Here is a 22,011-nt window from a genome sequence, read left to right as displayed (position 1 = left end):
GTTGCAACACTAGCCCAGCTGAGGACAAAAAGAAGATGGAGCAGGTACAGCTTAGCTGTACTTTTGGAGTTGGTCCTCTCAGCTCAAAGCCTGCTAGCACTTCAGTGGCCAATGAATAAAGAAATTACATTTTATAAAGGCAAAACGCATGGGAAGGTTCACAACACATGACACCAGCTTAACATACGACCACCATTTGCATGTAGTAACTTTATTGGCAGAAGAAAAATAGGTTTTTTCTTATTTCCTATGATTTAGCTACTGAATCCTGTAATTACTGAACTGGAATTTCACATCAGCAACTAGCAGGAAAAAAAAAAAAAAAGAAAAGAAAGAGTCAAATCACAGTTTGTGTTTGTGTGTAGAATACTAATTTATGTCATCAGGGGCAGCTGCTGAGGTGTCATTCTGAGTTATAATTACAGGCACCAATTTGTTCTACTCAGCAGCAGGTGGCGATAGCATTTTGTAAACACTGTAACCAAACAATTTCACTTGCAAGGTATTCCCTCTGGAAGCTTTGTAAATTGGGTTTAACCTGCACCAAAAAGCAGTTAGGGATCAGAAAGTGAAGTTAGTCCCAAGCAGGTATTTATTGTGGTGCTCAGCTTCAGGCATCCTTATTGGGCGCAGCAGAAACCACAGAACATCCCCAGGGGCTGTTTATTCCTTTCTTCAGTCTCCTTGGAGATTTACACTTTTCTTGACCAATGAATTTTCACAGACCTCCCAATGCCAGGCTCAGCCTTCACAGTCCTTGTGAATTATTATCCTTCAGAAGCTGGTCATGAGTAGTTGTTTAAAAATGAAGAACAGTGCAAGAAACAAAAAAAAAAATCAAAAAGCAAAAAAATAATACTGGGCAGAAGTTTTAGACCACAGAAGGCATCAGAATAAAGCATTCAGTGTCTTACTTCTTGTCTAAACTGAGCTCTATCAGTACAGCCAGTCTTACATACAATAAAAAGCACAGGTCTGAAATGCTTTCTTTTTGTCAAAGGAGCACAAGGCCCAGAAAGGCTTCAAACTGGACAATAATGGAGATGTTTGCCTTAAAGTAAAGGATTCTTCAGTCAAGGATCCAATGTTAAGATTGCGCAACCAGTTTGCTTTATAAAATGATTGGTGGCTCTGAGATGAGGAGATCATCCTCGCCTAATGAAGAGTTCTGCTCCGTGTTCACAAAGTTAGGAATGTTAAATTTTGTAAGACAATGTAGGTCTTCCTCAAACATTGCACTGCTCTTGGGAACCTCCTCGAAGTGGGTATTACTCTCCAGACTTGGACCTTTCTGGCTCTCTTTTTCTTTGTTCATATGGTCCACTTCATTAATGCAGAAATGGAAAAGTGACTGGGATTCTTCAGCCATTTGGTGAGAAAAGACCCTGTCAGACTCCAAAGGTCTTCCAAATTCTGCCACAAAGCTCTTCATGTGAAATCTTTTTTCAGAAAGCTCTGCATTGCTATAGAGGAAAAAGAAAAATGCAGTAAACACAAAAGTAAAACTATCTGAATTCTTATCAACTAGCTTGGTTTCAGGAACCATTATGATCAGGAGAAAAGGAAACCCTACAGTTTATCTACCACAGACTTTGAAAGCCAGCACTATTTATTATTTTCAGCTGAAGCAATGTTAAGTCTTCGTTTGTCATGACAATTTTCCATGGGAATAAGTTAATGCCAGCGCTCTTAAATGGCACTTTAGAATCAACAGACTGCAATAATCACCTCACTGAATGAGTTTATAAACACTCTTGATTTCAAGTAGTAACAGTTGTTTTAAATGGCTCATAAGAACAGTTTGAGAAAAGTCCTTGATAGACAAAATGTTCTGAGCCACAGGCAGCTCTGCTCTCACTGACATCAAACCCTCTTTTCCACTGACATCAATCAATGACATTCAGATTTCCAAATTAGGAGAGTTGGAACTAAAGACTGCTTTAGACACTGGCAGTCTTAACAATCCCAGCAGCCAGGAAGGATGGTTTAACATGTTTTTTTGACAGTTTTCTTTATAAACCTTAGCTCAAACCAACACCAATCTGCATGGACTCAAGCAGGAGCCATTTGCAGCTGGGGGTGAGAGGAGCTCAAGCTAGAGAGCAGTTCTACAGATTCATTGTGAGGCTGAATTTACATGCTACCATCACAAAATGCAAGTTATTTGCATTTAGAAGGCAGTAGAGGTATTCAGAGAATAAGCAATGAAACACGTTCTCAGAATATGAATTTTTTTAAGAACTAATAAGTCATACTGTTTACATCTGGAGATGCAGCAAATGATGCTGGAGTCAGATAATTGGACACCTAAAGGTCCACCCAGCACTGAAGAGTTTTTCAGTAAAATTTCATTTCCTTAAGCCTGCAGTGGGAGATAAGTGCCTCAGATGACACCTTCAGAAAACCACCCACTAAAATTTTCACAGGATACCTAGCATTAGTCTCAGGCACAGTTAAAGATCCCTGCCTCTCAAAAGCTAATTTACTTCCATTACATGATGGGGGAATTCTGTCCTCACAAAATCACTTCCACTAGCCCAGAAATCAAAGCAGTTCTCTAGTTTGTCAAAACTGTATTGGCTCACTCTGCATTTCAAAGTGAACCAGGTAGAAGAATAATGTTCAATTGATGTAAGACTGACCAGTAACCAAGTAATAATCTACTGTATACACAGCAGGGGCCAAACAGCCTGGAATAATTCTGAGCTGACAACTGACATTTATGTATTTATAATGCAGTAAAAAGCACCACTCTGAGTTTAAGTTTCATATATAATTTGGCAAATTGCCTGTGTTATGGCACAGGCAGTAGAAGTGGCAAATAAGCACAGAAAGAAGGACGAGCCCTGTAAGCCCAGGAAGAAGTGACTGCAGAAGAAAGTTTAAAATGAATCCACTGCAGGAGTGGAATTACTTCATAGGTGTGGAAGGTGCTTCATCATCCAGGGAAGTATGAGGGAGCAAAGGCTGACCATGCAGAGGGGCACACAAGACTGGCAATGGCAACCTGATCTTAATGGAAGATGCAAATAAATTTTACAATGCCCCAGAATATCAAGGCTATATAATGAAGCATAAACCTGTGCTCATGAGCAGGGAAGACATGATCTAATATACAGTGATATTTTTGGATTTTGAAATTCACAAACACCATCTTTGAATTTCAGAGTGGAATTTTATTACTTTTTTTAAAAACTAGACTAGAAACTAGCATAGTCTTGCTCATTGCAATCTGCAATAATTCCTCAGCAGGTATCTTTTCAGCCCACTCAAGAAAAGCAGCCTCAAAAATCCCAGGTTTACTTAAACAAGATCAACTGATTTCTTAAAAAAAAATGTTATCTAACATTTACTGCTTTGAGATTACACCAGCCATTTTGTACAAATAGGTTACATGATCTCTTGCATTTGTTGCACAAATGTGCTCTTAAGGACGTGTTCAAATGCAGAAACAAACATGGCATGCTTTACTCTCCTAGTGATGAATAAAAGCATTTTTTGGAAATTCAGATATTGCCAAATTTCTTTTTTCAGTTGCTACAAGCTAATGTTTCACACATACTCATGCATGCAAGGAAACAAAAGATAAATGCAACAGACTTAATTTCCGTAACTTCTTTAAATTTCTGCCAGTCCCCATCCATACCCTGTCCATTCTGGTCTGAGAATGTACCTAATTCTGAACATCTTGTGTAATTTTGAAAAGTACATCCTATCACAGCCCTTTATATTGAGCCAAGAAAAGCCTACTACTAGGGGAAAAAAAAAAATCAGAGTATTCTACTTTGGATCCATCCATCTGACCCAGACACACCTAATCTCTCACATTAATGGTACTTCAAAGAGCAGCCAGATAGCCCTCCTGAAGTCAGAGACCTGGGAATCCTGTTAACATCTATTTTCTGTTTCCTAGGAGGGCTCAAGGCAGCCCACCAATGAAAAACCAAGCCATGAAGAATCCAGTCAGGCATGGAAATAGAAGGTGCAGGCAAACTAAAACAAGTGGGTTTACAGGTAGCTGTTCTCCAGTTTTTATACACATGTATCAAAAATAAGAGAAGCCAACTGTATTCCCTGCCCTTCGCATATTCCCAGAGGATCCATGTTCAGTACCATGGGAATTTCATTACCAAATGTCAAAAAACTGCTCAAATTTGTTAAAGGTGCCAGCTCAGCATGCATGGCAAGTCGGCAAGTACTCAGGAACACAGCTCCCAAAGCTGCAAAGAGATCCATAACAAATATAAAAAAGAATAATTGGTCTCACTCCAGCAACTGAAGAAAAATTATACTAAGGTGTAGAACAGAAGGGACTTCTGGAAGTCTCAAGAAAGGCAAGTCTGAATTCTGATTACATTATCTGAATGAAGATGACCAAAGGTGGACATTTCACAAACCCTTAAGGACACTGTTCTGAGAAAATTGATGAAAAAAGCAGAAAAAAGTGGGAGATATGAAGTAGGCCTCTGCTACCTGGAAGTAAATTTTTACAAGCGTAAAATTTTTTTGCACACATCCATATTAAATTCTCTCTATATATGTATTTTTGACTTCATCATGTTTTCCCCTTTCAGATTGTCCACAAGGGATCCAGACTCATGCTCAGCTAACAAATAAAATCTTTGTGAAAAGGAGGCAGCACACCAACAATTATAGGGATTTTAAATCTGTTTGGGACCAATGTCTGGCTACTTCATAACACTCTGTAGGGGAAAAAAAAACCACCAACACATCAGTTCTGGCAAGCTGGATTCTTCTGATTCTATTTTTTTCTCAAAGGAGCAAAACTTCAGGAGCAGAGCAGAGGATGTACATCAGCCATCTCTGACATGGCCCTGTCCCTGGAGATGTGCTATTACACAGAGTTCCAGAGCCAGTTTACATGTGATTAAACAGCAAAGGGGCTCCAGGAGGCAGAGACAGGCTGCTTTAGGAAGTGATAAGCACCAGCAATTGCCTTTTACAATCATCTTCTCATCAGTGCTACCTGCGTGCAAGCAATCTCACACTGCAGAGAGGCTTTTTATTTCTACTTTAGGGCACACAAGCCTGAGAGGAGATGTGGGTTCACACTTTCTCAGAGGAAGGGACACTGACAGCTTGCATCCTCTGCAAATGCAGATAAACCACTGAGGCAAGGCATGGTCTGCACATACTTATCAGCCAGAAAGAATAAAAAACTGAGGACTTTCAAGGGACCCTGGCTTTAAAGAAATGTCGAGCTGGTCTCTACTTCAGCATCTATTGCAATTTCTCAGCAGAAACCGACACTCGGTCTCAGGGGTTAAGGGAAGATTTTGCAAACACTACCCAAATCTATCCTTGGACTTGAACAAACAAACATTTGGAAACCAACCAAATTCAACATCTGCACTGCATTTTATCTGTACCTACTCTGTTGATATTCACAGTATCACTCCATGAAAACTTGAGCCTACTTAGAACCATCCCACTGAATGCACCTGTTTGGCAGCCCACCCAAAACATCCTTTTAAAATGAAAATGCTAAGATTTCTTGAAATGAAGACAGGCTGCACTGTTTCATAAGAACAGACTGTAACAAGATGGTAGAGTGCCAGCACTGTCACTGCTGGTCTGGGGGCTGCAAGAGCCCAGGTGTGCCACTCAGCAGGCTGGATTTGTTATTCCCATTTTCAGACTCACTCTTGATGTGGTGCTCCTGTCTTTGTCAGCAGGGTCAGGACAAAAAACATGAAGATGACAAAAACTGCAAGACCAACCCAAAATCCAATCACAATGGAATCTGGTGAAAGAAAAAGAAACAAAGGAAACAACATGATCAATATTTTACTTGCACTTGCAAAAAGCTGCCTTCTACAGGCAGCATGAGTGCAAACCCAAAACAATTTGCACCTTATTTCTGGGTGACAAAGGGATAATCAAATTTATCTTTATCTATTTTTAAACAGAAAGCTGCCACTGAAAATCTCATTTCAAGACCAAATCTTACTGATATCTATACAAATCAGACAGTAGTTAACAGAGGGAAGACAATTCTCTTGGTAAGTAAAATAAGAGGAGCTCCCTGTGTGATGCCAGGCCCATTTCCAAGCTTTGGAACTTCAGTGCTAGAACTAGGAAGGGAGGATTATTTGATTTTCCTCAAAATCCTCTGTCTCTGTAGACCTGAACTCCTGCTATTTTAAGTTATTTCTGCCCCAGACCATTAAGTTTCCAGATTCAAGTAGAATTCTTTGACAAAATATGTTTAGGAAGACCTTTTACTGGCAAGACAGAGGGTTCTGCAAGAAACAGAACCACAGATAAAACTATTTGCTACATCAATAAATATCAATAACCAACAGATACCAGATGTTTTTGAATAATTTTCAATTTGGGTTTCCAACTGAAGTACAGAAAAGTGCAACACAGTGTCAAAGGAGCACAACAGATTTGAACAAAAAAATCAAACTAGCAGTTAATCAATAGGAAAACCAGTGCAGTAGCCAAACACAGCAGCCATTGAGAAGAGCATGGCCTTTTGCCTGTGTGCTTAAACTCCAACTACTGTTCTCATTTACAGCAAATGGACCGTAGGCAATTTGCCAGCACTACTAAGAACAAATCTATGTCCACTTACAGCTTCAAGGTAGGTCCACGGCTGCTCCAAGATGTTCAGAGTTTCCAGGAATTTGATTTAGAGAGGTTCAAGTGGAACCAAGATATTTCCAGACACAATCAACTGATTAGCGTGGCCCAAAGTTACAGAGCACCAACACTCAACATTACCTGGCCCAGGACCCATCAGCACTCTGGTTTTTTTCACCTGTCATTTCAGTTAGTTATTCTTTACCTACACAAGTATTCAAAACTTCCACTGTAGAAGATAAAAAACAGTAACATACAAACATTCAGGAGGGAAGGCTTGGTCAGGAACCCTTCCTACCCTTACCTCTCCTGACACAGCCACTACCAAGCCCCAGAGATCTCACTGGCTGTAATGTCCGACCCAGTACAGCAGGCACAGCACTGAACTGTTGAATTTCCTATAGGCCTAATTAAAGGCACTGAAAAAACAAGGAATCAGCTATCCTCCCTGGTGCTTGGCCCCAGCTGTTAATCATGCTCCCACTGTGGAATATCTCCCATGCTAAAAGGCAGATGTGGAAACTGGAAATCAACTCAAACCATGCTCTCTTTTTTCTGCAAAGTCAAAATGCCTGCTGCAACTTGAGACTTTCTCCCTGAGAAAATACTCTATCACAATGAAGTCTCTCCTTAATCCCTCTCTTAGGAAGCTAAGGAGGTTAAGTTTCAAGTCTCCCACTGCAATATTAATTCCATCTCTCCTATGCCATACCTTCCCCTCTCAATACCTTGTGTAAAATAACTGGAATGTAGCTTGAGTATAGATCTCTGTGATGGTGAGGAGATTTTAATAGCCCTTTCTGCTTAAAGCATTCTGCCATGAGCTTTTTTCTGTAATTCCATATATTATGTGCACTAAATTACTTTCAGAATCATTCTGTAAGCACAGCCTGTATTCACTGGTTAAAGATGCACCTTACCTTCCTAATATAAAATAGCTGATCCTACTAGACTTGGTAGTACCTGAAGATTTAATCTAAAAATAAGTACTGCCTTTAAAAAATACCATTTAAGCATTTATAGCTACTAGTACCTTCCAGTTAGTCAGACATGCTTGGATGGTATGCAGCTGCATTAACAACCAGAACATAAAATGCAATCAAGATGACTAAAAAAATATGCACATAGATTATTTCAATCAAGCTGAAAAACTTAACTAAAAGGAAAAAAGAAGAAAATCAAGGCTCCAGTAAACTACTGCTCCCCACAAAAATCACACCTGCTATTGTGTGCTGAATAACAAGTCTGTTTTTTGGTTGGTTTGGTGCCCCTGCTCCCAACAGAATTCTTAAGTTTACTGAGCCTCATGCTACACCTTTCTTTTGCTTTATTGTGCCTCCAACACACTTCCAACTCTCTGCTGCATAAATTACATTGTTTGAATTAATTTAAAATTCAAGCAGGTATCCTGAGTTCTCTTCAATATTTGATTTAGGTCTCACTCACTTCAGTGGAAATTATTCAAACCTACTAAATTCTAAACACTTATTCAAAATTAACAGGACATAACCCAACTTTTGTTCAAAAAATATGGTATGGAGGACATTTATGCTGCTCAAAGTTACAAGCAGATATTCATAGGATACTTTTACATTATCAAGTTGCAGTTTTGACCTTTCTTTTCTTCATTACACAGATTCATAACATCCTGGCAGCAGTTCCAATCCTCTGATCATTGCTACCTATTTTTCCTCTCACTAGCATAACTAACATGCTGAGGCTTCCTCATTTTCAAAGGCACAAAATGTGATTTTGTTCTTATCTCTGCCAGTCACAAGTATCTCCTGGCTATCTTTGTCTATTTACTTTCTAAAGCATCAATGTATAAGATATTTGGTCCCTGCTTTTCCAGATTTTTTGATTTCTAGTTCCTGCCTTTGTTCTCATCTTATCACAGGGGTTCCATACCATTGTCTCCTTATCACAAAAGTTCCATACCTGCTTGGTGTTTCTCGTGGGCAGCTCCTCAGAGCACTGACTCTCTATTCTTCACAAAGCCACCCCCTGACTCCAATTCCCACCTCACCCACCCACCCCACTCTTTTATAGCACTCTTCTTCCCATTGGTTACAGCTGTGGCCTGGTACAGTCAGGCCTGCTTCTAATCTTTAATAATTAACCCAGCTGCAACTCCTTAGGGGTAAGATTACCTTCTACACTATCTTTATTTTCTTATATTCTATCCTACTACATAGCTTCACTTCTTTTCCAGCAGAACATACTTTTTGCCTTTTTTTTTTCCTTTTGCAGTCATATATTTGAAACATCACTGTGGCGTCTTTTTTTTTTTTTGTGTAGTAGATTATTTGGTCAATCCTTTTTCTCACAGGTCACTTTGAATACATTTTTCTCTGCTTTCAGAAAACAGGCTTTTGAATTTCTTTATATTAAAATCAAATCACCTGTACTGGAGTCCATTCCCTGTTGAGCTCTCCAACATTAGTTACAAACATTCATTGACACCTTTTCTTTGTAAGTATTCAAGGTCTCCCTCCTCATACAACCTTTGTTTAATCTCCTGTCCTTCTCCCCAGTTTAGGATTTCAGAGAAGTTCATGTCTGATCACATTGCCTCCACATTTCACAACAATCCCAGCTCAGCTGGCAATAGGTGGAACAAGAACACACCACGTCAAGAAGTATCATCCCATACACAGCACAGACAATTCCTTGAGTAGATTAAACTCTGCCCTCTGGGGAATGCATGCAACAACAGTGAAGGAAACAGAGGCAACTCCAATCTATCAGTTAAAGCAAACAAAGAAACAAACAAAAACTCAAGAAAATCCACCCTAACTAGAGGGACTGCCTAGATCACTGATTCAAGTATTAATAATGACATCTTTCATCAAGCTCCACCTGAAAAGCAGTTTTTACATCTGTCCCATCCTCAAAGAGCTGTTCTGCTCTATGAACAGCAGACAGGGAAGCTCAGCTGCCATGCTCAGCATGGCAATAACTTTGGTGGCAATCCAAGACCTGACTTGCAGCTGTGTCTTCTGCAATCCAGAGGCAGATGTCATTTATACATTTTTGTCCCATCATGCTGTTTGAGACACTGAGATGAAAAGAAGAAGTGTACATAACATTTCAGCTGATCTTTGCAATCAGGTCTAAGCTCTGATTAAGTGGAAGAATGGAAGATAAATTAAAAACATGATGAAAGCTAGCCCACATTTTTCAATTACCTATCACTTGTAAAAATACAGACAGTAATCAGCAGACTTTTTTGAGGGGAAAAAAATAAAAAGTAAATTCTACTCTTGTGTTTTTTCAGAAGTGTTAGTAATTTCAACAAGTTTCTTCTGTCCCTTGCAGAGCCTCCCCAAAACCTTCTGACTGTGTAGAGGAAAGGGAGGTCAGCCTTTCTGGGCTGCTGTTTGCCAGTGCAGACACTACTTTTTCCCAGACAAATGAGACAAAGTATGTAATCCATCCTGGACCAGTTCTCTAGCACTGGATGGGAACCCCTCCCCAGAACTTTGAAGTCTGGGATCAAACCCTTCCACAGTGTATCTACCTCAGAAACAAAGAAACAGGATGGGTTTTTTCTCTTCTGCAAAGTGCTTGCAAGACCCATCAGGTAATTGAGTCGGTTTCTGTTACTTTTTCCCCCCCTCTTTTATTGTTTGTCCTTCACAATCATCTCCTCTAAAAGGAAAGATCATCAAATCCATTGTCTACTTTTTAGAAAAATGTTAGTCCAGCTGTATTAGCCTGTCCTAGTTACACCTTCTCCAAGTTCCAATCCACAGTTTTCATCTTTCTGGTACCCATCTTCCATTTTTTACTTTTACTCTAAAACAACTCCAGTATTAACAGAAGTGAATTTAGCACACTCCTCCTATGAAGAAAGTACCAATGGCAAGTTTGTTCATAAGGAGAAAATTCTTCTCTTATTTTCAACCTTTTAAAAAACGAAAATTTATTTTCTATCAGGAAAACCAAAAACAGCTAATGCAGGTAAGGCTCCCCACCACTGCCTTTTTACCATTACCAGAATCAAATGTTACCATTAATACAAACAAACAGAACCAAAACAAAGCAACACTGATCTGACAAGTAGTCACCAGAAGCAGCAGTTCATCTGTATTTGTTGTTGTTAACTTTTCCTGACAGTGAGATATTTCTCAGTATTGACAAATTCCTACCACAGCCAACAAATCCATGGCTCTCTCATGCACAAGTCAACAAAAGGATACAGAATAATAAACAACAATGATGATCTAATAGAGGATACTGCTAATTGCAGAGACTCCTAGGAACTAGGAGAGGAATGTTTTTGTACAATATGCAGTCACAAGTGAAGAACAGGAACACAGGAAGCTGAGCTGCATGAAGTGTGTCTCCACTGAACTTACACTTATGAGCCTTGAGGCCTTCAAATGACACAGGTCCATACTCGTAGTACTCGTAGTCCCAGGTGTAATCAGAGTTGGACAAGGCCTGCTGGGAGGTCCTGTTAGAGATCAGCCTCAGGGCAGACATCCTGCACCTCAGCAAATACAGACCTGTGGAGATGAAATGTGTTAATGGAGATACACCTAGCACAGCTTTTGGGGTTTTGCTCTTTCTCATCTATCGGATCACTTCCCCACCCCTGCTCCCAAGAGCAGCCGCTGCCTCTTCAGACAAGGCTGCCCCATCCCCTCCCCTTCCTTCCCCTAACTGCAGACACACACTCTGGGCCCAGAGAAAGGCAACCAAGATGTTTAGGGAGCTGAGGCACAAAGGGCTTGTTCAGCCTGGAGAGGGGACAGCTGCAGGGAGACCTCAGTGCTGTCTTCACTCAGAGGGTGCAGAGATGCCACTGCCAGGCTCCTCTCAGAGGTGTACAGTGAGAGGACAAGAAGGAATGGACAAAAATTGGGCAACAAGAAATTCATATTAGATAAAAGGAAAAGCTTACCTGAGCTAGTCAAACATGCTTTGAGTAGGAGGTTGGACCAGATGACCACCAGGGGTCCCTTCCAACCTAAATTTCTCTATGCTGATAAACGGGCTCAATATGCCACTACAGAAGGAAAAGAAAACAGGAGTGATTTCCCTCACAGATTAGCAAAAAACTGCAAAACAACACTGAGCATGATGAAATTATCTTGATAGATATCTCTGTCATTACCACCATTCTCTACTGGAGTCTTGCATTTTGCAGAGTAATTTTTTCCAGAACATGAGACAGTTTTATGCACGCCAAAAGAAAGCACATCTCTGCACAAAACGTGCTGCAGTAGCTGGAGTCAGGAAACCCAAATTGAAACATATTTCAAAATACTTTTTGTGAGAGCAAGCTGAGCTTTGGGTAATTCTGGATTCAATTAAAACCCAGCAGGATTGACTAACACTTCATGTGCTAGGAGAGAACAAAAGATCAGGCACAAAATAAGAAACACTTTCACTCAGGTAATATGAACAGCATTTGAAATTTGTAAAATAGTTCTTTCTGCAGCTGTTTTACCATGACCAAATGCTGGCAGTAATGCCTCAAAGCAATTTTAAATAAGTAGCATGCCTGAAAAAGTAAACTTCACACTTAAATACAATGTTCAGAACTTTAAACACATGCCAAAAAACTTGACTGGCAAGTTATAAATCTTTTAAAACAATAAATGAATCTATTTTTCAACCCAAACCAACTGAGTTTTCAGAATGAGCAACCTGACAGCAGGAAAGGTGAAGTGGTGGGCTGGGGAGAGAAGTGACCAACCCCATTCTCGGATCAGGATAAGAAGCTTCGCCACATTATCCTCACCCTCCCCTTAGCCATTTAGAAAGCCTCCAGCATTATCAAATAGTCTGAAGCAAAGAGGAGAAGGAAAAAAAACATGGATATCACTGAGAGTGCAGTTCATGGCTGAGGATGTTTCCCATCTTGTACTTCCAACCCTTTCAAAATGGACAGAGAGGAAGCGGTAAGTCTAACTAAAAGTGCCTGTGTTGTAACAGTAAAGTTCTTCCTAGGTTTTTCCATTTCTTCAAATTAAAGAGAGAATGCCTGATTAAGCTTTAGACAGAAGCTTTCTTATTTTAATCAACTAAAGCAACAGCTGCCTCTGGGAGAAGGAGGTGGCACAGAGAAGACCCTAGGATCCCTGTCCTGGTTTGCTCCCATCTCAGCTCTGCCAGTTGTTTGTTACAAGACTCTGTGTTTTGTTTTGTGACAAAACATGGAGCCACACAGGGTTCCCACCATTTTTTTCCCCCTTCTCCTCAAAGTTTTGTTGATGACATGTCTCTTGACAACATTAGTCTTGTTTAAAGGCTGTTTTTCTTTTTTATAACTTTCCAATGAAGCATTTCATTTCAATATTCCTCACATGGCATCAATAATGGCCATTGTCTCCTCCCTCAATTTATTATTGCAAAAAGAGCTGAAATCCACTTGTAGAAAACTTCAGAATAGAGTATGGGAACAATCTGAAAAATGTTGTTTCTTCCACCTTAAGTGTTTCTTCCCACCTCAAAGCAGATGGGATTCACTGGGCCACACGCAGAGCTCTCTCCCACTCTGGTCACTAGTGTCCATTTATGATTTATGGGGAGGATAGCCACTTCCAAGACACAAAGAATCTGTGTCCTAATAGCATTAGGTTAGGATTAGAAGCTCCAGCCTTTCACCACTGACTGCATGCATGTGGAGACTTGCTTTCACTGTAGACAAGCCACTGTCAGAGGGAGAGGTGCTAACAAGAGCTGATTCACCAGCTCTCTGGCTAATCTGGGCTTTGAAGGACATATAAATATGCTTCTAAAGCAACCAGCAGGGCTAAGCATGAGCACTGCTCCAAACCTACTTTCAGCTCACTTGTAAGATTTGTCTGTCTGAATAGCTCCAAAAACTCAGCCTCAACCATGTGAAAAGCTTTTATTCTACTTGAAAATCCAGTCTAGCATGGTGGTACAAGGACCAGCACAGTGCAAGAGATGCCTATTTAGACCTTGCATCTCCTGGGAAGAGCAAGGCAGGCTGAGCTGGCACAGTAGCAGCCTCTCAGGGGCATCTGCCTGGCTGCAGCAGGTCATGCAGGCATTCAGGTAAGAGGTAAGAGCTTTTAAGAAGGAATTCCTCCAGGAGATGCTCTCAGACACTCTTCTGTGAGACACAGAGAGCCATGACTCATCCCACAGCTCTGGAGCCTCACAGCGACCTCCTCTCACTTGGCTGAGGGTTTTTCTGGAAGGTACAGGAGCCTTTTGAGGCAAACATGAAAGCCCCTCTATTGATTTTGATGTGTATGGATGCAGCCAGACTTTCCTCACTCCAGCTCTCTTCTTTCAGGAGCAAGTCAGAAACAAAAAGCTTCACTTTGATTATTTGAGAAACCCCAAGGCAGGACTTGTGTTCAGTGCTGCCAAGCAGAAATTTAGGCAGGTCTGCATCCTAAAAAGGGCAAGTGCTGAGGGTTTTCTTCTGAAGCATTGGGTTGCTCTCTGCAGATAAATGTAACCAGATGTTCCCCATGGAGACCCAACTGCAACTCTTGGAGCTGAATTATGCCTTCATGAGAACTGGTTTATAATCTGTATGAAAGTCTGTAAGGTCTCAGCTGGCCTGACAGCTGCCAGTAGCACCTGGGCAAGCTAGTCTGGCTGTCTGTGTTTGCATAAATCCCATGCCCTTGCACAGCAGCAGGATATCAAACTCCATGCTGCTGGACTATTTTCTCCAATCTGAACATCACTGATACATTGCATGAGGCTCTCAGCCACTTACCTTTCAAAATGAAAGCAAAACTGAACACAAACCACATCTGCAACACAACTTCATGGCTTCCAGCACTGAGACCACAAAGGTATATCTGGTTTTGTGTAAGTCTGAAACTGTCCTTGTAACCTGCAGCAATTCCCTCCAAAGCTGACCTGCATGCACAAAAATAAACAAAAAACCGTGTATTGTTAATGTACTGTTTGCTTCTGGAGCAAGAGAAACTACCAGTATGGTAGACACACAGAGCTTGGTGAATTTTCAGTCACAAACTACATCTATTTTCCACATATTTCTGCTCTGCTTAGTGCCACAGATTCTAAGCACTCAGTGGTTTTCAAAAGAAAAAATGAACAAACCATTGCCTGCTTGCAAACTGAAGATCCCAAGGCCCACACAGGGGAAAAAGAAGGAACATTTCAAACTGTGGGAAGTCCCAGGCTGAGAAAGCTTAGCACTACACCCTGGTGCATCAGCTGGGCAGTACAGTTAACCCAGAAGTTGTAGGCAATGAGAAATTAACAATTCAGGCTGTTCCCATATCTTTGTGTTCTCATGCCAGCACCAACATTGTGCATGAGGGAAAAGGGAGTCAGCCACCCCCACATTCCTTTTTACTCCATCCCAAAGACCAGGAGGTGAAGCCACAGAAAAAAACAAAGGAGAAAACCAACCACAAACTTATGTACACTGCTGCACTGCATCAGCTGAAAAGCAACACAGACCCCATCTTTCTACAGCCCTGCCACGTGGCTTTGAACAAGCTGTGCTGCTCCCAAGCACAGACAGCAAAGTCTGCAGGAAACACTCACTTAAGGGTCCTTGTTTCTTGCTAATTCTCAGTACCCTAGGTGTGCAGGGTTTGAGTTCAAATTTGTGATCTTTTCAGGGGAATACCCAATTCCACCTGCAATAAAAGAGAAGAAAGAAAGCGACAAAAATGAGTTAAATTTAGGGAAAAAAAAAAAAAGAAGAAAGATACCTGAAAACTGACTTTACAATTAAAAATCAATCATGAATGCCAACTCTGATACCTAAGTCTTTTCTTGGAGAAAAAAGAAAGTACAATGTTAACTGTGGTTATGTTTGTTACTCATGTTCACAAACAGCAAGGTCTGAGTTGCTGCACTAAAGTAACAAGAATAATGTTGGATTCACCACAAAAGGAGTTAATAACAATGGAAAGGAAAAAAGCTGGTTTAGTCACTGCTTAAACTGTGAACTAAGGATGAGGGGTTACAGTTACAGACATCTGTGCCTCACACCACCATATTACACATCATATAAAATGCATTTTATTATCCTATAACTGTGCAATGTAAACAACAACAAACTTCTCTTATGCACCCCACACAAACTCCACACCATTATATACAATTTGCTTGCTAACTGTATAGCTGCTGTTTCTACCTAGTTAAAAAAGGATGACATTATGACTTCAAAGTGAAATTTAATAAAGGCTAAAGAGATTTGCCAACTATTTTCCTACAGACAGTAACAATATAATCAAATAATAATGCCCACTTAGCAGTCCAACTCAGTAGGTGCCACCTGGAAGTTAAGGCAGAAACTAATATGAAATGATACCATGCTGAGTTCACTGACAACTGTGTGGTTCTAAAAATGAATAAAGCAAATACTACACAAGCCCACTCATTAGCCTTGTCTGAGAAGGCAGATGAATTATACCTAACGTGGTATCACAGAACAACTGCATTCCTCTTTCTCTTAAAAGTTTCAAGCCTGCACTGACAGTAAAGGGACATGGAACTGTTAGTAGAGAGCTGCTGGGACTTGTTCCCAAAACACACTGAAACTTAGCTTAACTCCAGTACCAAAAGCCTTAGATACTGCAGCCAGTCTTAAGTGACAGCATTTTCTAAAGTATTAAAGATTAGCCATAATTCCATTTATTTCTCCATCTAGGGCAGGATTACACCAACAGTACTGAGCCTATTTTCCTCTCCCCACTAAAAGCCAACCTCCTCTTAGATGTGCAGGTATGGAAGCCTCAAAGCCAAGCTCCCTCACAACCAACCAGACCAGAAGAAGCCCTATCAGTAAGCATTAAAGCACAGACCCTTGTTCAGTCCTATAATGTTATAAATGCTGACATCAATAGTATATATACATATATTCAACACTTCCCAAGAGAAAGGCTGCCTTTCCCTTAGCTATTTATAATAATGCCTATTTTAACCTTTCTCACTGGCATTTTTTAACCTCTCAGGCTGATTTGTTGAAAACCATGAAGTGAAAGAGCCCTGGCATATCTACCAATGAGGTAAGGCTAAATTGTGAATCAAGTTTTAATAAATGTTTATTTTTATTAGCTTTATTCTCACAGAAAGCTCTGTGCTGAGATGGGAATGTTCTGAATTCTTTTCCAGCCTGAAGTCTGTCAATCCAATACCTTATTCTGAGCAGAGAGAAAGGAAAGCTCTCTCCATCTGCTCTTACTGATCAGCACACTGCAGCTCAGTTGGAATGGCTCCATCAGAATATGACCTACCTGTAAGAGTTGCTTTTAAAATACCTCCTATTTCTGGTACCATGTAAGAACCTATTTAAAAAAAAAAAAAAAAACAAACAAAAATACAGTCTCTGCAGGAGGGACAGAATAAACACTGCCATTTTTTTAATAACTAAAAGATGGCATTCAATTTGAAAGCAAAAATAACTCACTGAGAAATTATTTCAATGCAGAGGGTTACCAAACTAGACTGACTCAAACTGCCTAGTCTGCAAGCCATGAAGAAACACTGGAAACACAGTGCTCTGTGTAGCCAGAAAACCCAGCTGAGCCCAAGAACAGAGACACACAGGTACGCTTCAAATACCCCCACCTAAACCAACCCTTTGTGACAGGGGCAGACTGAAGGAAGGGACTACCCTTGTGTGATCATTCCTGGGAAACTCAGCAGCGATTAGCAGCTAAAACTACCTGGGCTCCCTTGGTGTCAGAGACCCAGGGATGCCCCCAGGGCTGCTGCTGCTGCAGCACAGGCAGCCTGACAAACCTGCAGTGTGCCAGGCTTGGGTTCAATGCTGCTGCACAGCCCAGACAATGGATGAGAGTGATCAGGCCTCATTTCATAGCTGTGCTTTGGCTTTGCATCAGTGAAAAAGTCACCACAGAGGCTGACAAGCAGAGTGGAAGCCAATGACAGTTTCCTCTCTCTCCATGACAAAATAATTCTCTAATCTTCACACAGCATTCATCTGGTCTGAAGCACAGGACACAACACGTTTCCCATAGCACCTCTTCACTTCTCAATGTTTTCCCTGCAAATATAGTTCTGTTCCCAGCCTCTGCTGAAGCCAGAGCAAGATAAACCAGCCAGCAGGGATGAAAAAAGCCCAAACACCACAGGTATGGCAGACCATTTATCAGAGCTACTCCCACACTTGGGTACCTCACAGCTGGGGTCTGACACTGGAAGCCATAATCTCTCAGATGCAAAATAACACATGAGCTTTTTAATTTGAATCACATATTACATTTCCTCAAGAAGTTAGAAGAATAAAACAAAATTATAGAGATTTTCTTTAAAATGTCCACACCCACATGACAAATATTTTCTTAACTTTTTTAGTTATCCTACAACATAATGTAGAAATATTGTCTTAATTGGTTCAGTGACAATTTTAAGCACTCTACTGAAATGGAGCTGTTCATCCAAAGTCTAACAGATCTGGGATTGTTTCAAACAAGAATTGGGGGATTTTTCCCCTAGTCTTTAAGTCTTCTCTCCAGCACTGCTGAAGAAGCAAACAATTTATTGTGGTGCCTCAAATACAAATTTCTCCTCAGGTAAATGAGACAGCAGTACACAACTCACAGGCACACATCTAAATTTTCCCATTCTTATCCCTGCCATGTCTCTGTGTTATAAATAAGTAACTAGATGCCAAGAAAACACCACTGAACCAATACAACCACAACCCACTGCAGTGAGTACACAGAATAAAGCCTTCATTTTTTTGTAATAAGATTTGTGGTATAATTTTGCCAGTAAGCACTGCTGTTATAGGTACAAATACTTTAAATTTGATTTAAACTCTTGAACAAGCTGCAAGTGTATCATCTGTGTTTCACTCAAAACCTTTTCCATGACAAAGTGTACATGGGGGACCAGGGAAAGAGCAGGCAGTAAACTACTTTGGCCAGCTATTAATATTCTGGGGGTTTTTTTCCTTAAAAAAAAGTTTTGCAATAGCTTGATTTATTTTATATATGTTTGGTTGTGATTGAGACACCCAGAATGTCTCATTATTTTGACAAGAATGGAGCTAGGCTGTCCTCAGTCAATGGAGATGTGCCATTCCCCTGGCATTCTTCCAGGCATTTACTCCTGTGGTCAAAATTATCTTGACTCTCTGATTCAGAACCTGAACAGAAAGCCACAAATGGACAAGAAAAGCAGCCAGAATTGGGGACTATTACCTGATTATCTCTGGGTAGAAACCAAAACATCTGTTTGTTCCCACAGCAGTTACGTAAATCTGCGCCCCTGTGTGCACAGCCTCTGGCAAAGTTCTAATGAGAGGAACAGACCAAAACAGGGAGACACTCCAGGACAGAGCAGTGGGCTGGGAAACACACCTGGAAATAAAAGTGCCTCAGTGCTGCCTCCTAAAGAGTCCATCCAGCCCTGCTGGGGCGGTTTGAGGCAGCATTGCCACTGCTGTCCCATCTCTGTGAGTGCACCTGTCACAGAAGTGCCGAACTTGTGGTGTGTCTGCACTTGCAGTCACTGTCCAGCTTCATGTGCCAAACAAGGCAGGATGAAAAGGCAAATGTCAGGGAACAGGGACTGCTCAGAGAGAAGTTTTGCGAGCTTGTCACTGAGGTGATTGTTTCCAGCAAAGAAAGAATGGCAGACAGGACAGGAGAGAGCCCTGAACTTACACACCAGTCACTGCCAACAGAGGCTGAGGACAGAGGAAGAAACCACTGAGATGACAACTGTTAAAAACAGAGATTGTTAAAGGAAAAGGAAGGGAGGGGGCAGGGGAAAAGTATGAGAATCAACAGGCCAGGGAAGAGCATACAGAGAAAGGGAAGAAGGCCAGACAGAGCAGGAGAAGTAATCTAAAGCTGTATGGAGGAGAGATGTTCACTTCAGTCTGAAAGCACAAAGGAAGAGAGATGTTACCTGGAAGGGGAAAAAAAGGCAAAAAGCCCCACAATAAACACACAACAAACTCATCTTCTTGTTGGTTTTTTTTTCCCCTAATCATATTTTTTCAAACGTTTTCGGTTCAGTTGTTAAACTCATTCAAATGCTCAGCAGCCGGTGTGTTTTCCAGCTGTTCTGCTTTTGAATACAGAAGGAATCACTCCGTTAGAAACTCAGAAAGGAGATACAAGCTTTTCTACAGCTGACATTCTCCACATCACCCAAATGAACAATGCCACCTCCTGCATCTTATTATTATTATTACTATTTAAAATGAAAGAAAAAATTGGCAGAGCGCTTCAGACCTTAAGGCTTGCGGGAGCCGCCTGTCCCGGCTCGGAACCGCCTGGGGCACCTGTTAACTGCGGGCTGAACTCCAGGGGCTTCCCGCGCCGCCCAGCCCGGCCGGGAGCACCCGGGCAGGGACACACGGCGGGACAGGGACACGCCTGTCTCTGGTCCGCTCGCTCACTCCCCGCCCCAGCTCCGGCTCCTCACCGCACTTACCGAGCCGGGCACGTCCGCCCGTGCAGATCCCGGAGCGCCGCTTCGTCCCGGCCGACAGGCGCAGCCCTCCCGGAACGCCCTGGCCCCGGCGAGCCGAGCCGAGCCAGCGCTGCGGGCGGGACGGAGCGGGCGGGACGGAGCAGGCAGGCAGACTGGAGCGGGCGGGATGGAGCAGTCAGGCGGGATGGATCAGGCGCGCTGGATCAGGCAGGACGGAGCGGGCGGGCTGGAGCAGTGAGGCAGGCTGGAGCTCCGGGGATGCCGCCGCGGGCTCGCTCCCGGCCGAGCCAATGAATCAGCAGCGGGCGCGCTGCCCCGGCCCGCGCGGGCGGCATGGATGGGCCGCGTGACGCTCCCGCTCCAATGGGCAGCGCGGGAAGGAGCGAGCGAGGGAAGGAGAGAGAGGGAGCGGCCGCGGGTGCGGGCACGGAGCGGAGCCGGGGCGGCCGCGGCCGTCGGGGGGCGGGAGCGGCGAGCTCCGGGCGGAGCAGCGGCGGGGAGCGACACCTGCGTGTGCTGGCCGGGCCGGAGCTCGCACATCCAAGGGGAAACATCGATTTTGGACGAGGAGGGATGGCGTCCCCTTCCCCCGTTCCCACCTGGGGGCTGAGCTGCCAGCGCACTTGCACATGGGGAGTCTGTGAGCGGGAGCTGCTGCGGAGCAGTGAGGGTTGTTTAGGTGCTGTCTCAGCCGCCAGGAAGTGGAGGGCAGTGCCCTAAATCTTCAGTGATCTGGTTCAGGTCTCTGGAACCATAGCACAGGATGGATCCGGTTGGAATTGAATCACGCGGTCCAATCTCTCTGTTAAAGCTGGCTCATCCCAGAGCATGTTGCACAGGATTGCATCCAGATGGTTCTTGAATGTCTCCAGTGAGGGAGACTCCTCCACTTCTCTGGGCAATGTGCTCCAGTGTGTGGTCACCAGCACAGTAAAGAAGTTCCTCCTCATGTTCAAGAGGAACTTCCGGTGCATCAGTTTCTGCCTGTTGAAGAGCCTGGCTCCATCCTCTTGACATCCCCTTTTAGATGCTTATGCACACTGATGAGGTAAACCAATCATCTCATCTTCCAAACCTATGAATTGCTGCTTCTTCAAACAAAGGGACCTTTTGGAATATAATGTCTGTAGCTTGCTCTGACAGACTCGCTGGGGGTTGGTAGGACATCTGGAGATCATCTAGGCCTGCTAGGTCATCTTATAAAGTGTTTTGCTCAGGACATGAGTTGGGTCTTCAGTAGCTCCAAAGATGGAGACTCCACAATCTATCTGAGAAACCCTGATCACCCTCACTGGAAAAAAAACCCCTCATGTTTAATGGAAGTGTCTATTATTCCAATTCATGCCCATTTTTTCTTGTCCTGTCACTGGACACCACTGAGAGCAATCCCTTTCCATCTGCTTTGCTCCCACCATAGGTCTTCATCCACATCAGTAAGAGCTCCCTGAACCTTCTCTAAGCTAAGGGATCACAGATCCCCTAGTCACACACCCAGGCTCTTCATCATCTTCATGGAAACCAAGTGTTGTAAGGAATCACATGGCTTCATTTTTCAATCCAGTGCTAGGAAACAAGTCTGAAACATCACCAATCCAACAAAGCAGCCAGCCCCCTGCAATACCCACCCTTTAACGGTATGGTGATCTTTGCCAGTGCTCTGAAACTTGTTAGCACTGTCTTCATCTGTTCTTTATGGGCAGGACTTGGCTCTTGGACTGTACTGTCCCTCTCCAGCAGGGATCATAAAAGCTACCAATACTGTCATCTTCCTCTCAAAAACACAGAACTGATGCTTATGCATGCTCATGACTGTAATCAGAAATGTGAATAAGCACAATGGCAAGTCAGGAACTTCCCATCTCCTGCTATTTGCACTGCTGTTGAAAACACAGAATGACTCACGCTTTTGCTCATTTTTCTGAGCCTTAAAAAATAATTGGCATTCAAATTCTCTCTAAAAAGAAGCCTCAGATAGCCAATACTCCACCTCCAACACATCTCTGCTCT

At 42.5% G+C, this 22,011-nt stretch overlaps 1 protein-coding gene across 3 annotated transcripts; it reads right to left on the bottom strand.

Annotated features, from left to right (window-relative positions):
* Nucleotides 1–179: 179 nt before the first annotated feature.
* Nucleotides 180–21,913, bottom strand: MRAP2 (melanocortin 2 receptor accessory protein 2). 3 transcript variants are annotated; one of them, XM_064707463.1, is made up of 7 exons: nt 20,005–21,913; nt 15,127–15,221; nt 14,324–14,469; nt 11,519–11,623; nt 10,971–11,120; nt 5,665–5,764; nt 180–1,463 (listed from the first exon to the last, which is right to left on the bottom strand). In XM_064707463.1, the coding sequence occupies exons 5-7, from the start codon at nt 11,095–11,097 to the stop codon at nt 1,112–1,114; spliced, it is 579 nt and encodes a 192-aa protein (XP_064563533.1). In that variant the 5' UTR covers nt 11,098–11,120; nt 11,519–11,623; nt 14,324–14,469; nt 15,127–15,221; nt 20,005–21,913; the 3' UTR covers nt 180–1,111. The 3 variants fall into 3 exon arrangements, with proteins under 3 accessions (XP_064563533.1, XP_064563535.1, XP_064563536.1); XM_064707465.1 differs by lacking the exons at nt 5,665–5,764; nt 11,519–11,623; nt 14,324–14,469; nt 15,127–15,221; nt 20,005–21,913 and having other exon boundaries at nt 10,971–11,108; XM_064707466.1 differs by lacking the exons at nt 5,665–5,764; nt 10,971–11,120; nt 11,519–11,623; ... (1 more) ...; nt 15,127–15,221; nt 20,005–21,913 and adding an exon at nt 8,548–8,600.
* Between the last annotated feature and the right edge of the window lie 98 nt (nt 21,914–22,011).

This window comes from Zonotrichia leucophrys, chromosome 3, assembly GCF_028769735.1.
Source record: "Zonotrichia leucophrys gambelii isolate GWCS_2022_RI chromosome 3, RI_Zleu_2.0, whole genome shotgun sequence".
In the NCBI taxonomy this organism is placed as follows: Eukaryota; Metazoa; Chordata; class Aves; order Passeriformes; family Passerellidae; genus Zonotrichia; species Zonotrichia leucophrys.
Note: the sequence above shows the minus strand (reverse complement) of the source record. Positions and strands in the feature narration are given on the sequence as shown.

Bases quoted from the DNA above. Each gene is read 5' to 3' on its own strand.
- MRAP2 (XM_064707463.1), bottom strand. From the start codon at position 11,097: ATGTCTGCCCTGAGGCTGATCTCTAACAGGACCTCCCAGCAGGCCTTG. The intron at 5,765-10,970 runs GTAAGTTCAGTG...TTCTTTCACCAG, and splicing joins AGGCCTCAAGGCTCATAAGT to ATTCCATTGTGATTGGATTT. The intron at 1,464-5,664 runs GTGAGTCTGAAA...TTTCCTCTATAG, and splicing joins ACAGGAGCACCACATCAAGA to CAATGCAGAGCTTTCTGAAA.